Raw genomic sequence first — 16,860 nt, forward strand, 5'->3', positions numbered from 1 at the left:
GGGAATTTAAAGATTACTACATGCACTTAGAGAATTACAATCTTGTAAGTAGGCATTTCAGCCGAATCTGGCGGAGGCTTTTGAAGTGAGCACATATTCATGCCTGAGGGACCTGAGGGGTCTCTAAAAGGGAAAACTACATGGGACTCTTTTACAAACTCAAAGATTGAACTGCTATTTCAAGGGGAAATAAATTGATATATCACTGCTATGACACAGGGTGTCCAATTTGGAATATTTGTATTTACGACACCATATTTGGGCTTTTGTTGTTTGTTTTCTCCGTTGCCCTAGGTGTTGATCTGTATTTATTCATGGAACACTTGCACAGCCGAGAGACTGGAATAGGACCGGCAGGAGTTAACAAAACTAAAAGAACTAATTTTTACCTTCTTCCCTTTTTCCCAACCATTTGAAGTTGTTTGTTGCCTTCATGATGTTCAGGTTTTTTGGTGGGTTTTTCTTGAAAACTCAATTAATTTTAGCGATTCGAGTTTTTTTCAGCGAAAACTAGACCTTGATAAATAATGTAGAGAAATGACATGCTCTAGTATGTGTGTGGGACATAAGTTATTGGGGCTCACTGACTTATAGCACATGCTGAAGATCTTTTGTAGAATCTAAAATAAATGGACCTTTAGCGTTTTGTTGTGTCTCTGCAGCTCCCGACATAGACTTTCAAGCTTGCTACGAGCAAGGATGGCTTTGCTGTGCTCACTTTGAAGTTGGTCCTTCTCCTTTGCTAGATGTGCTTGGCGCTTCTGCAACAGCTTCAGTTGCTTTTGTTCAGCACGGTACTCTTCAAGCTGTGGATTCAGGCAATAGTTAAAATTGTACCACAAGGCCAGTGATGGATCGCATGAGTAACCTGTGCATAACAAATCAATTTGTAACTGAACCCTGAAACATGTTAAATGGAAAATCTGTCTTGACACAATAAAGCCTAAAAACATTATCTGGCTGGTGCCAGAGCATGCACTACATGCATCACAGCACAATTATTATATTCAGAGTAACTTGCTGATGCAAGTTTTTTAGGTCAGTTTTGACAATTCTTCCCCCTTAGAGACAGTGTCATAATTTTATTATTTTCAGACTGCTTCTCATAGGGGCTCAGGGTGCTTCCTTATCCTTGGCTAAGAATCAGTAACAGGGCTATCATTAGCTTGGTGCAAATAAGGACTACTTTTTTTCAGTAAAGAAACTCTCTCAACTGAATCTCCATTATAGGAAAGAAAAGCAAAAAATGCACATGCAGATGGTGAGCTGCATGTGCATTAGGAATAATGGTAGTCTCGGCCATGCTATTGTACCGTGAGGCTAGCTAACATGAAAGCCCTTGCCAAAATGAAAGTTCTTGTCATAAAACTCTTTTATTTTACTTTTTTCATACAAACAGGTAATAGAAGCAAGTGTCTATGAATATTAAAGCATATAATTCAACAAGATAACGCCATGCATATTCAAACTAAACTAGTGTAATAAAAAGCACTCACCGAGGACGCCCGCCACAACGCTTTTAGTCAGCCGCCATTTTGGTTTTTTAGGGTGAGCGCGCCCGAGTCTCGTTGGTTATATGGACGCGGACACGCTGGCATAATGATGCGGACACGCAAAGGCGTGGAAATTGAACCCTATATAAGACCCATTTGCCCATTATAGGTTTTTCCTGTGGTGTTTTGAGCTTATTCTGATCCTGTTCCCGATTCTGATTCCCTGTTGTGACCCTGCCTGGCTATTTATGATTCTGAACTCTGTATCCTGACCCTTGCCTGAATTCCGACTACCTCTTCTGCTTAATCCCTCTGATTGATCTCCTGGTTTTGACCCTTGCCTGCCTGACTACATTATTCTCTGCCTGCCTCGACCCGGCCTGATCTGACTACTCTATTGCCTAACGCCTTGTACCATGACCTTCTGCCCAAAGACTGAACCTTACAGTTGTGCCCCTCTGCCTGTCCAGAACCCCTCGCCTTGCACCTCTCGTAAGAACCGGCGGCATCTGAGTAGCTGAAGGCTCCTCCCGAGGCCAAAGGCAGCTGCTACAGGCAGAAGCACGAGCCGAGACCAGGGTGCTTGGCATCGGTTCTAGATTTAGGGTGCCAACCGTTACATTATAACGGGCCAGATGGACGAAGAAGGGCACGCCACTGCTGCTGGTCCTTCCACTACTGACGCACTTTTTTACCACTCTGCTACAGCGCTTGGAATATCACGAGCGGAAGCAGGATTACTTGATGCAAGGCTTCCATAATTTGACTCGCCGCCTGGACACTTCACTGCAGTCACCGAGTCCCAGTAGTCGCTCCTCCTGTGGCCGTTCCTTTGGATTCTCTGGCTGTGATGGGTAATGTACACAAACCCCATGAACCCAAAATCTCTTTCCACAAGAAATTTAGTGGGGATAGAACCACATTTTCCGTATTCCAGGAGGCATGCAAACTATACCTCAGCTTTTTCACTCAATCTTTCACTACTAGCAAGGAAAAAGTAAGGTTGTAATGACCCTGTTACAGGGTGACCCCCAAATATGGGCCCTAAGATTACCCTCCACTGATCCTGCCTGCTTTTCCCTAGAAACCTTCTTTAACACCATGGCGATACTCTACGATGACCCGGATCGCACATCATCTGCCGATTCCGAGTTCCGTCGGTGGGCTGTAGAAACTGGTTGGAAAAACGTGGCTCTTCGTAGCCAGTTCCGGATAGGGCTCTCAGATTCTGTCAAAGACAGCCTAGTAAATTATCCTCTATCTACCAACTTGGATGATCTCATGTCTCTTGCCATCCAGGTAGATAGAAGAGGGAGAGAAGGGGTGAGAAGGGTACTTCCTTTCATACTGGGTTTACCAATGCCGAGTCTTACTTTCCTAATGTGGTTGCCAATGTTAAACCTCCTAGTCCCTCTGTGCCTCTACCTAGGGAGGAACCCATGCAATTGGGCATATCCCATCTATCTCCTGAGGAAAAGGCTCGCAGGCAGTCCCAGTGTTTATGCATTTACTGTGGGGAAAGGGCTCATTTTCTAAACCAATGTCCTAAGAGGCCGGGAAACTTCCAAGCCTAAATGGAGAAGGGGAGCTCCATTTGGATTGAGATGTTTCCTTTCCCCATTTTTCCTCTAGGATTATGTTACCATTTAAATTAACCTGGCCTACTGGCTCTGTAAAGGTTTCCGCTTTTGTGGATTCTGGGGCGGAAGGGAAAGAATTTTTTGGATGCTGCCTTCGCAGTAAGGTTTTTAATATTCCTTTAACCTCTTTAAATCCTCCTATGAAAATCTTAGCGGTTGACAAAAAACCCTTGGGGTCAGGTCTGGTAACCAAATAAACTGCGGTCTTGTCCATGTGTTCGTACAACTTGCATTGTGAGGACTTATTCTTATTATTGAGGGAGCTACTTCTCCTCTAATATTGGGGTTACTTTGGCTCCAAACTCATAACCCACATATTGACTGGGTAACTGGGGAGATTCTACAATGGGGTTTGAAATGTGGTGGTTTTTGTATTCCTCAGGTGGTGGCAGTTACCTCATTAGAGGAGTTACCTGCGGCATATGCATAATATCCAGATGTTTTTTCCAAAAAAGCCACAGAGACCTTACCCCCACATAGGCAGTATGACTGTCCAATCGACATCCCTAGGTCTACTCCTCCTCGTTAGGGATGTAGCGAACGTCGGAAAAAAAGTTCGCGAACATATTCGCGAACTTGCGCAAAAATGCGAGCGGTTCGCGAACGGTTCGCGAACCCCATAGACTTCAATGGGAAGGCGAACTTTAACATCTAGAAAAGACATTTCTGGCCAGAAAAATGATTTTAAAGTTGTTTAAAGGGTGCAACGACCTGGACAGTGGCATGCCAGAGGGGGATCAAGGGCAAAAATGTATCTGAAAAATCTGCCTGTGTGTGCTTGGAAGAGATAGTGTAGGGGGAGAGCTGTTAGTGATTTCAGGGACAGATGATAGTAAGTTTGCTGGCTAGTAATCTGCTTGATACTGCTCTGTATTGGAGGGACAGAAGTCTGCAGGGATTTGAGGGACATTTTAGCTTAGGTAGCTTTGCTGGCTAGTAATCTACTGTTCTCTTTAAACAACTGCCATACGTTGACCTTGTAGGCATTGTTTGGTGTTTTTTCTGGAGACGGTAATATTATGGATATTTAGACAGAATGTGAACAAGGTCACACAGCTCGATGGCGGGTTGTAGAAAACAGTGTGCAAATAATGCCTACAAGGCCAACGTATACACTACTACAGCGGTGGATACGGATTACGTAAAATATATTATGGCTGCTTGAAAAAAGTGACTCCGGTGTTTTTTCTGGAGACGGTAATATTATGGATATTTAGACAGAATGGGAACAAGGTCACACAGCTCGATGGCGGGTTGAAGAAAACAGTGTGCAAATAATGCCTACAGGGCAAATAATGCCTAAAAGGTCAACTTATACACTACTACAGCGGTAGTAAAATAAAAAAAGTAAAATAAAAAAAAAATGAATATTAAAAAAAAAAAATTAAAGTTGGTGCTGCTGAACTACTAGGAGCAGCAGATTAGCACACCAGTCCCACTCCCCAACACTGCTAGACTAATAGCACTGGGCTCTTATAGTAGTAGTAGTAGTAGTAGTAGTAAAACAACAAAAAAATAAATAAAAGCAGTCCTTACAAGGACTACTGTTATTGCAGCAGTCAGCAGATGAGATCAGAAGCAGGACAGCTGCCCACTGCAGCTACATACAGAGCACTGCAGTAGAAGGTAGATTACTAGCCAGCAAAGCTACCTAAGCTAAAATGTCCCTCAAACCCCTGCAGACTTCTGTCCCTCCAATAACAGAGCAGTATCAAAACGATTACTAGCCAGCAAACTTTCAACTGTCCCTGAAATCACTAACAGGCAGCAGCTCTCTCCCTACACTATCTCTTCAGCACACACAGGCAGAGTGAAAAAACGCTGCAGGGCTTCGGTTTTTATAGGGAAGGGGAGTGGTCCAGGGGAGAGCTTCCTGATTGGCTGCCATGTACCTGCTGGTCTGGGGTGAGAGGGCAAAAAAAGCGCCAACAATGGCGAACCCAAAATGGCGAACGTCGCGCGACGTTCGCGAACTTCCGGCGAGCGCGAACACCCGATGTTCGCGCGAACAAGTTCGCCGGCGAACAGTTCGCGACATCTCTACTCCTCGTGGTAGAACTTACCCTCTCTCCTTGCCTGAAGCCCAGGCAATGAGAGAATATATGAAGGAAAACCTTGAAAGAGGTTTTATCAGACCCTCTAGTTCCCCTGCGGGTGCGGGTTTCTTTTTTGTTGGTAAAAAGGATGGTGGTCTTCGTCCTTGTATAGCGTACAGAGGTCTTAATAAGACCACCATAAAAAAACGTTACCCCCTTCCTCTGATTTCTGAATTATTTGATCATCTTAAAAATGGAAGGGTACATGTGGAAACCGGCGTTTAATACCAGGGACGGCCACTACGAATATCTGGTAATGCCATTTGGTCTTTGTAATGCCCTCGCAGTGTTCCAGGAATTTGTCAATGACATCTTCCGGGACCTGCTGGGGTTATTTGTAGTGGTCTATCTTGACGATATTCTAATTTTTTCATCTAACTTGAGTGACCATCAAAAGTATGTCAGAGAAGTGTAGCTCTGGTTAAGAAAGAATAATCTTTTCGCTAAGCTTGAGAAATGCACCTTTGAGGTTTCTTCTGTTCAATTTTTGGGGTTCAATATCTCCAGTAAGGGTCTAGAAATGGATCCTGGGAAGTTTAAGGCTGTACTGGAGTGGACCCAGCCTCTTTCTTTGCGTGCAACCCAAAGGTTCTTAGGTTTCCCAATTACTATCGTCAATTTATAAAAAAAACTTCTCCCTGATAGTGGCTCCTATTACTAATCTAAGAAGAAAAGGTGCAGATCCAAGCATGTGGCCCCCGATGCTATTCAAGCCTTTGAATTCCTCAAAAAAGAATTTGTGTCTGCCCCCATTCTTCGTAACCCTGACACCACTCTTCCTTTCATTGTTGAGGTAGATGCCTCAGAGGTTGGGGCAGGGGCAGTCCTTTCTCAAAGGCATTCAATATCCAACAAGCTGCACCCTTGTGCATTCTTCTCTAAAAAAATTCTCGCCTGCTGAGGGTAATTATGACATTGGAAATAGAGAATTGTGGGCCTTTGAGGAATGACGAAATCTGTTGGATGGGGCGAAGCATATGATAACGGTCTTTACTGACCATAAAAACCTGCTGTATATTGAGTCTGCTAGGCGGTTGAATCCTACGCAGGCCAGATGGGCTTTGGTTTTTACCCGATTTAATTTTTCTCTTACATTTAGGCCTGGTTCCAAAAACACTAAAGCAGATGCACTCTCCAGGAGTTTTGAATCCAACTCATCTGAATCTAGCGAATGCATTCCCATCATTCCTAGTGAATTAGTTGTGGCAGCTCTGGGATCAGACCTTGCCACACTATTATCCTCAGTTCAATCTTCTGCCCCTGTTGAAACTCCTGCTGGGCGGTTATTAAAATTAAATTTTAGGGAACAGGTTCTAGGTGAAGCCCACAATTCCTAAATGGCAGGACATCCTGCTATCTCTAAGACTGTGTCCCTTTTGTCTCGCAATGTATGGTGGCCTTGCTTTAAGCAAGATGTTAAAAATTTTGTTAATTTTTGCCCTGTGTGTCAGAGGTCAAAATCCTCTAGGAATTTATCGCAGGGATTATTAAGGCCACTACCTAATCCTGACAAACCCTGGTCCCATCTTTCGATGGATTTTATTGTTGATCTTCCCCCTTCCCAGGGGAAAACTGTGATTTGGGTGGTGGTAGATAGGTTCAGCAAAATGAGCCAATTCATTTCCCTCCCACACCTCCTTCTGCCAAAACTTTGGCTGAGTTATTCATTTCTAATATTTTTAAGTTACATGGTTTTCCGGTCAATATTGTTTCTGATAGAGGGGTATCAGAGTTGGAATCGAATTATCATTTTGTGCCACATATTATCCTCAAACAAATGATCAAACTAAAAGGGTTAATCAATCCCTTGAACAATTTCTAAGGTGTTATGTGTCTGACAACCCGTCCGCATAGCTGAACTATTACCCTGGGCAGAATTTGCTTACAATAATACAACTCATTCTTCCACTGGTGAATCTCCATTCTTTATTGTTAATGGTTTATATCCCAAAGCATTTTCTTTTTCTGGTTCATTGTCCCCTGGGTCTGGGGTGCACGATTCTCTTTCCGCAGCTACGGCCACTCAGAAAAAGGCAACCGATGGCTCTCGTAGAGAGGCACACAAATATCAGGTAGGAGACTCTGTATGGTTGTCCACAAAAAACATCAAACTTAAGGTTCCCTCACTCAAGTTGGGGCCCAGGTTTATTGGTCCATATCCCATTTCTGAAATAATCAACCCTTCTTCTGTTCGTCTCAAACTACCTGATAATTTTAAAATTTCCAATTCTTTTCACGTTTCTCTCCTAAAACCTGCCTCACAGGTACGCCAGCAGATCCTCCCCCAGTGTTGGTAGCGGGTCAGCCTGAATTTATTGTCCAAGAGTTCCTTGATTCTCGCCTAGTGCGGGGTAAGTTACAATATCTGGTTAAATGGAAGGGCTAGGGTCCTGAGGAGAATCCTTGGGTTCCAGTTGGTGACATTAGGGCTGATCTTCTCAGGAAGCAAATCCATCTAAAGTTTCCTGAGAGACCTGGGGGTCCAGTGGTGTGGCGGGAACGCCCGCTGCGCCATCGGCAGGGTCGCCCGCCATGCCGCTCCTCGTCAGCCGCCATCTTGGTTTCTTAGGGCGCATCTCGTTAGTTATATGGACACGGACATGCTGGCGTAATGACTCAGGCGCGCAAAGGCGCGCAATGGCGTATAAATTGAACCCTATATAAGACCCATTTGGGCTTTCAGACCTTGCCCGTTATAGGTTTTTCCTGTGGTGTTTTGAGTTTATTCTGATCCTGATTCCCTGTTGTGACCCTGCCTGGCTATTGATGATTCTGAACTCTGTATCCTGACCCTTGCCTGAATTCGGACTACCTCTTCTGCTTAATCCCTCTGATTGATCTCCTGGTTTTGACCCTTGCCTGTCTGACTACGTTATTCTCTGCTGCCTCGACGTGGCCTGATCTGACTACTCTATTGCCTAACGCCTTGTACCACGACCTTCTGCCCCAAGACTTTGCCTTACAGTTGTGCCCCTCTGACTGTCCAGAACCCCTCGCCTTACACCTCTTGTTATAAGACCTGGTGGCATCTGAGTAGCTGAGGGCTCCTCCCAAGGCCAAAGGTGGCTGCTATAGGCAGAAGCACGAGCTGAGACCAGGGTGCTTGGCATCGGTTCTAGATTTAGGGTGCCAACCGTTACAACTAGTTCCGTGTTATCAATATTTTGTGTTACTCACTATGAACCCTTTATTTTTTAGTAAAAGAGATTAGCTTGTGGCATTTTTTTTCCAGTTGACAGACAAAAAAGCTGGAACACATCTGGCTGATAACTATTGGTTTGTTTGACTGGTGGTGTATTAGGGTAAGGGCACACCTGGAGATTAAATCCAGTACTAACCATTTCTGCATACTTCTTTATCAGTGCTTCTATCTTCTCCTCTGGGGTGCTCAGCTTGTTTACACTTTGTAGAAGCAGTGTAGCATCTTTGCCTTAAAAGAAGTAATGATAGTAACAATAAATATAAATATCTAGTCAAAAAAATAAAGAAAACAAAAGTGGGCATCAGGATATGCTCTGTAATACCAACCAATGACTAAAAGTTTAGACATCTGAATGCAACATTACAACAAAGAATTGTTCTTGAACAAAATGTTCTTGAACTATACATAGATAAATACATACAATGTGTATAGAGTATGTGTGTGTGTATATATATATATATATATATATATATATATATATAGTGGATAATGTACCCCCTACTGTAATTTATAAAGATATTATGTTACCGAGGAGTTATGTGACCATATAAAAGCACGAGGCCGCAGGCCGAGTGCTTTTATACAGGTCACATAACTCCGAGGTGACTATTAATATCTTTATAATTTTCTGTAGGGGGTACATTATCTATTATAATCTACAGTGTTTTTACTTTTTTTATTGTCTCCCTGTGTGATTCTTCTCCTTTAAACTAAGTTCTGTGGCATTCTGACCACATGGTTGCAGTCATTTGGCTTTAAGCTAAAAAGTGGCAGAAGGGGAAAGGCACGAAGGGTGTAAAATGCAGGGGGGTGGGCAACTCCAGAGATGAACTGAGTGAGATAAACAGAGAGGAGATTGATGGCACAAGAGGGACGTGAGTGGGAGGGACAGACGCAGCGAGACTAAAGTATGAAGCTGGGGGGTGGGAGCAGCAAACAGATTGAGACAAAGAGTAACAGGGTGATGGAGTGTGACGAAGAAGGAGGGGGGAGCAGTAGAGAGAGGCAGACGGAGCAATATTGAAGTTACCTGGATTGGAGCGCTGAAGAAACAGGAGCAAACGGTGACAGGGTGTGGGAGGGGCAGAGGGAGGAGGAGCGGAAGAGGAAGCCCGAGGCAGACGAAGCAAGATCAGTAATGGAGGGGGAACAGAAGAGGAAGAGAGACACTGAGGGAGCAAGCATCAGAGGGTGGGAGACAAATGGAGAACGGAGAGGTAGGAAAGGCAGCACGACCTTAATAGGAGGCGCGAGAGAGCAGGCAGCGTGAAGGCGGAAGTGAGGCAGACAAAGCAGGAGGAAAGCTGTAGGGAGAGTGCAGCACTGATAGCTGCTGACGCATTAAGCTATAATCGGCGCGTTCCGACGTCAGAACGCGCTGTTTATAAGGATATAATTTACAGTCTGGTCCCATAGGGAAATGACCAGACTGTAGATTATATATATATATATATATATATATATATATATATATATATATATATATATATATATATATGTATATATATATATATATATATATATATATATATATACACACACACACACAGTTAGGTCCAGAAATACTTGGACAGACAACTTTTCTAAATTTTGCTTCTGTACATTACCACAATGAATTTTAAATGAAACAACTCAGATGCAGTTGAACTGCAGACTTCCAGCTTTAATTCAGTTTGCATAAAAATGTGAGTAACTTAAGCCTTTTTTTTAAAACAATCACTTCATTTCAGGGGCTCAAAAGTAATTGGACCAGGGATTCAAAAGTAATTGGACAATTGACTCAAAGGCTATTTCATGGGCAGGTGTGGGCAATTCCTTTATGTCTATCAATGAAGCAGATAAAAGCCCTGGAGTTGATTTGAGGGGGGGGGGGTGCTTGTATGTGGATGATTTTGCTGTGAACAAACAACATGCGGTCAGAGGAGCTCTCCATGCAGGTGAAACAAGCCATTCATAAGCTGCAAAAACAAAAAAAAAACATCTGAGAAATTGCTACAATATTAGGAGTGGCAAAATCTACAGTTTGGTACATTTGGAGAAAGAAAATAAGCACAGGTAAACTCAGCAACACAAAAAGACCTGGACGTCCATGATTGCAGAATCATTTCCATGGTCAAGAGAAACCCCTTCACAACAGCCAAACAAGTGAACAACACTCTCCAGGAGGTAGGCATATCGATAACAAAGTCTACCCTAAAGAGAAGACTGCATGAAAGTAAATACAGAGGGTGCACTGCAAGGTACAAGCCACTCATAACCATCAAGAATAGAAAGGCTAGATTGCTAAAAAAAACATCTAAAAAAACAGTTCTGGAAAAACATTCTTTGAACAGATGAAATAAAGATCAACCTCTACCAGAATGATGGCAAGAAAAAAGTATAGAAAAGGCATGGAACAGCTCATGATCCAAAGCATATCGCATTGGGCGTGCATGGCTGCCAGTGGCACTGGTGTGTATAAGAAACAGATCCGCACACACGCTGATTAATGCAGTCGGGGAATATCCCCTTTTATTCAGCCACCAAACATCAATGTTTCGGGAGGGAGCACCCACGAAACGTTGATGTTTGGTGGCTGAATAAAAGGGGATATTCCCCGACTGCATTAATCAGCGTGTGTGCGGATCCGTTTCTTATACACATTGGTTGCTAAGGGACCCGACCGGGTCAACGGAAGGAACGCACCACCAATTGCAGGATTGGTGAAAAACAGGTGTACGGTAGGAGAATTACATTGTGCCAGTGGCACTGGGACATTAGAGTTTATCCATTATGTAACACAGGACAGAAGCAGCCAAATGAATTCTGAGGTGTTCAGAGACAGTGGGTATCATTTATCAATACTGGGCAAATTTGCCCAAGGGCAGTTACCCATAGCAACCAATCAGTGAATATCTTTTAAAAGCCAGCTGCAAGTAGAACAATGAATGCAGCAATTTGATTGGTTGCCATGAGTTACTGCCGATGGGCAAATTTGCCCAGTGTTGATAAATGACCCCCACTGTCTGCTCAAATCCAGCTGAATGCAATCAAATTGATTGGGAGGTGTTTCATAATACAGATGGACAATGATCCAAAACATACAGCCAAAGCAACCCAGGAGTTTATTAACCCTTTGCCTGTCATGCACGTATGGCATACGTGCTGGCAGGCAAATGCTCAGGCTGCCAAGAACGTACATAGTACATTCTTTAGCAGCTGAGTTCTTTCTCTGCGTCGTCGGCTTTTGCCACCTCCGCAGAGAGTGGGGAGGGAAGACAGCCCCCTAGGGTTATTTCATTGATTTACGCTATTTTTGTGGTTTTATTGCAATTTTATCCCTGCATTATTGTTCCTTATGTATCTTTAGTATAGTTTGGTGCTTTGGTATAGAAAGATAGATTTTACTTAGTTTGACCAATATATTGATCAAAAATATATGGGTTTTTGTTTTTTTTTTTTACAGTTTGGGGGTTTTACGGCACATAATGCAAAGTTGGGGCTCTCTTTTCTGCAGCTTAGTTGGCCAGTGTGAAAATTCATATGCACGTTTTTCATTTGGGGTCCGTACACACCACATACTTTGGTAAATCTATGCATTTTGGGCATCCAAACTATTCAGTAGACCTCTGACGTCCATATTTAGGGTGATTTTTCTTTGTATGTAAAACATTATGTGCGATAAATGCGGCAAACTGCAACATTTTTAGGCGATTTTTAGAGATGTTGTAAAAACCTCTACATCTAGAAAAGCTTCGCAGTTTGCTGTAGAAAGACATCTTTATCTTTGTTGGATTCGTCAGAATGTGTAGTTTCCAAAAATATATGGTTTTGGGGGGGGGGTCTTTGCTATTAGGAGGGTCTTGAGGCACATAATATGAAGTCAAGGGTCTATATTTACAGAATATTTACAGGGCCCCTATATGTCATGTGCTTAGGTACACCTATACTTTCTGGGCATCAAACTGTTCAGAGGATCCCAGGCTTTCATATTTGGGTTGATTTATCTTGATACTCGATAGTATATGGGACATATGATGCGGCAGGGTGGAAGTTTTGAGGTGATTTTTGAAAATGTCCCTAAAGTTGCCAAACTTAGGAAAGTTTTGTAGCTTGGTGCTTTGGAGTAGAAAGACATGCATACCCAATTTGGATTCGGGGGAATGTGTACTTTCTGAAAAGATATGGTTTTCTGGGGTGAACGTACTTTTTTCTGCCTTTTGCTGCTCCCAAAATGATGTAAATGTGTTGATATTGCAGCACCTGAAATGACAGAACATATGGGGGGGGTCTTTATTTTGGGGCCTCTATATGCCAAGGACCCAAGCCTTTCATATTTGGGGTGATTTATCTTGATACTCAATAGTATGTGGGACATACGATGCTGCAAGGTGGAAATTTTGAGGTGAGTTTTGGAAATGTCACCAAAATTGCCAAATTTAGGAAAGGTTTGCAGCCTGGTGCTTTGGAGTAGAAAGACATGCACACCCAATTTGAATTCAGGGGAATGTGTACTTTCTGAATATATATGGTTTTCTGTGGTAAACATACTTTTTCTACCTTTGCCCCCCCCCCAAAAACGTGTTGATTTTGCAGTACCTGAAATGAAATTACATATGGGGGTCTTCATTTTGGGGCCCCTATATGCCACGTGCTTAGGTAAACCTATACATATTGGGCATCAAACTCTTCAGTGTTCAGTTATATTTAGGGTGATTTATATTGATACATAATAGTATGTTGGAAATACGATGCTGCAGGTTGGAAGTTTTGAGGTGATTTTTCAAAAAATTCACCAATTTCTATAATACATCATAACTTTAGGAAACAATTGCAAATTGGTAGTTTGGAGTACAAAGATATAGTTACCCATTTTTGATTGGGTTATTTCAATAGATATTACTGCATGCTGTCGCAACAAGAAACTGGCCATTACCAGATTTTAAAAGAGACAAGTTTTTCTAGGAACTGAGAAAACCGGCATGCCACAGCTGCATTGCTCATAACTTCCGGTTTTGGCAGAAGTCGGGTTAGGGAGAAGATGTGGAGTGCAGAGCTGCAGAGTGAGTTGCCATATCGCCTTTCTCCAGTAGACAGGAAGCAGTGTTTTCTAACAGTATTTTTTAATAAAGCATTGCTATTAATACACTTTATGCAGGGTAGATCTATTATTAGTGTGGGTAGAATGGATTTTTTAATAAAAATTTTTTTAGCGTTACTGTTCCTTTAACAAGCAGTGTTCCACCTGTCTGGATATTCCTGCTGACAAGCCTGAGCTATCTGGTAAGGTGCCTATGTTCCTCTGACTTCTTGTATTAGCTGAAGTCTTATGTTGTGAGCTGGAGTCCTCTGTGCAAAATGCAGTATTGGCTCTTGTTACACAAGGTACTTTAAGTACTGGCTGTGCCTAAGCAGTGTGGTACCTGAATCCGGTGAGTTTGATTTCTCAGTATCCACTGTGTGTTTGAAACATTCATTTCACTGGGAAGTCTGCATGTTAATAAGCTGAAAGTTATCAGGGCTTTGGCTGGAGTTTCCATCCAGCTAATAAGTCACTATCTGGTAAGGTGCAGGTGTTCCTTTCGGCCCCTTTGCTATTGCTGTTTTAATATTTTAAGTTTTGTATGTGTGAACCTGCATCCTCTGTACTGACATAGAAATTATATTGGCTCATGTTACTAAGGCACCTCCAGGAATGGCTAGAGGTTGCACTGTTCAAGCAGTATGGCACCTCCTTCCTTTCTTATGAGTCTGCTCTTAACAAGCAGTGTTCCACTGGACTGGAGATTCCTGCTGACAAGTCTGAGCTATCTGGTAAGCTGCCTGTGTTCCTTTGACTTCTGGTATTAGTATTGTGCAGTTACACAAGGTACTTTCAGTACTGGCTGGTGAATCTCTCTGCTGAAGCAGGGTGGTACCTGAATCTGGTGAGTATGATTTATCAGTATCCACAGTGTGTTTGAAACATTCATTTCACAGGGAAGTCTGCATGTTAATAAGCTAATTATGTCCCTCAGCTGAAAGCTATCGGGGTTCTAGCTGAAGTTTCCAGCCTGCGGACTTGTCATTGCTATCACGTAAGAGGCAGATACTCCTCTGGGCCTCTTTGCTACTGTTGTTCTGTTGTCCTCTGTGCAGACACAGAGGTTATATTTGCCTTTTATTACACAGGGTGTTTGCAGGGTTGGCTGGAGGCTTGCACTGCTGAAGCAGTATGGTAGCCCCTTCCTTCCTTACATTGAGTCTGCTCAGTGTTGTAAACTGATGTCATTGGGCCCCACAGCAAATTCATTTTAGGGCCTCTAACATAACCAGAGGTTGTGCTTTTTTTACCAATATCAATAAACCTTTTGGGCCCACCTGCAGCCGCAGAGTCTGCTTTCTCTGTAGTTACGCCCCTGAGTCTGCTCCTAAGAAGCAGCCTGCCACCAAGGATCTGACTGGATTATTCCTACTGTCTAGCGCATATTTTCTGGTTGTGTGCTGGTGTTCCTCTGACTTCTTGTATTGATGTCATCTGAGGTTTGTGAGCCCGAGTTCTCTGTGCAGACACAGTAGATAAGTGTGCCCTTATTACTAGTGATGGGCGAATTTATTTGCCAGGTGCGAATTTGTGCAATTCACCACCGGCAAATAAATTCGTGAAACGGCCGTGAAAATTCGCCCACTTTAAAAATGGACGCCGGCGTCCATTTTTTGGACGCAGACGAATTTTCGTCGAAAAAACAGACACCGGCGTCAAAAAATGGATGCGGCGTCAAAACGGCGCAAATTCGCCCATCACTACTTATTATACCTGGTATTTCCAGGACTGCCTATGGGCTTGTTCTGCTGTAGCAGCATTGTACCCCATTTTTTCCTAGGATGTTTCCACACTTAACGGGCAGTGTTCTGATTTATATGGTTGTCTTTTTGTGTGATGTAGGGCTTCTCTTAGATATTCTATTCCCATCTGGTGGTTTTTGTTGGGAGCTCAGTTGTAGTTATACTACATCATAGTTACATAGTAACATAGTTAAATTGGGTTGAAAAAAGACAAAGTCCATCAAGTTCAACCCCTCCATATGAAAACCCAGCATCCATACACACACACCCCTCCCTTCTTTTAATTAAATTCTATATACCCATACCTATTCTAACTATAGAGCTTAGTATCACAATAGCCTTTGATATTATGTCTGTCCAAAAAAACATCCAAGCCGTTCTTAAAGGCATTAACTGAATCAGCCATCACAACATCACCCGGCAGTGCATTCCACAACCTCACTGTCCTGACTGTGAAGAACCCCCTACGTTGTTTCAAATGAAAGTTCTTTTCTTCTAGTCTAAAGGGGTGGCCTCTGGTACGGTGATCCACTTTATGGGTAAAAAGGTCCCCTGCTATTTGTCTATAATGTCCTCTAATGTACTTGTAAAGTGTAATCATGTCCCCTCGCAAGCGCCTTTTTTCCAGAGAAAAAAACCCCAACCTTGACAGTCTACCTTCATAATTTAAGTCTTCCGTCTCTCTAACCAATTTAGTTGCACGTCTCTGCACTCTCTCCAGCTCATTTATATCCCTCTTAAGGACTGGAGTCCAAAACTGCACTGCATACTCCAGATGAGGCCTTATCAGGGACCTATAAAGAGGCATAATTATGTTTTCATCCCTTGAGTTAATGCCCTTTTTTATGCAAAACAGAACTTTATTTGCTTTAGGAGCCACAGAATGACACTGCCCAGAATTAGACAACTTGTTATCTACAAAAACCCCTAGATCCTTCTCATTAAAGGAAACTCTCAATACACTGCCATTTAGTGTATAACTTGCATTTATATTATTTTTGCCAAAGTGCATAACCTTGCATTTATCAACATTGAACCTCATTTTCCAGTTTGCTGCCCAGTTTTCCAACTTAGACAAATCACTCTGCAAAGTGGCAGCATCCTGCATGGAACCTATAGTTCTGCTCAATTTAGTATCATCTGCAAAAATAGAAACAGTACTTTCAATGCCCACCTCCAGGTCATTAATAAACAAGTTGAAAATCAAGGGACCTAGTACAGAGCCCAGTGGTACTCCACTAACAACACTGGTCCAATTAGAAAATGTTCCATTTATCACCATTCTTTGTAGTCTACCTTTTAGCCAGTTCTTGAAAATCAAGGGACCTAGTACAGAGCCCAGTGGTACTCCACTAACAACACTGGTCCAATTAGAAAATGTTCCATTTATCACCATTCTTTGTAGTCTACCTTTTAGCCAGTTCTCTATCCAGGTACAAATACTATGTTCCAGGCCAACATTCCTTAATTTAACCAGTAACCTTTTGTGTGGCACTGTATCAAATGCTTTAGCAAAGTCTAAGTAAATCACATCCACTGCCATCCCAGAATCGAGGTCTCTACTTACCTTCTCATAAAAAGAAATTAAGTTAGTCTGGCAAGATCTATTATGCATAAAACCATGC

The 16,860-nt window shown here is 42.7% G+C and overlaps 1 protein-coding gene across 3 annotated transcripts in view; it reads right to left on the bottom strand.

The window, feature by feature from the left end:
* txlnb.L (taxilin beta L homeolog) overlaps nucleotides 1–16,860 on the bottom strand; it is a 76,059-nt gene that overhangs the window by 37,884 nt on the left and 21,315 nt on the right. For all 3 annotated transcript variants that reach the window (XM_041562838.1, XM_041562839.1, XM_041562837.1), the window contains exons 3-4: nucleotides 8,568–8,659; nucleotides 636–806 (exon numbers count right to left, since the gene is read on the bottom strand). In XM_041562838.1, coding sequence (XP_041418772.1) covers nucleotides 636–806; nucleotides 8,568–8,659 — 263 coding nt within the window. The remainder of the gene's footprint in view (nucleotides 1–635; nucleotides 807–8,567; nucleotides 8,660–16,860) is intronic.

This window comes from Xenopus laevis, chromosome 5L, assembly GCF_017654675.1.
Source record: "Xenopus laevis strain J_2021 chromosome 5L, Xenopus_laevis_v10.1, whole genome shotgun sequence".
Classification (NCBI taxonomy): Eukaryota; Metazoa; Chordata; class Amphibia; order Anura; family Pipidae; genus Xenopus; species Xenopus laevis.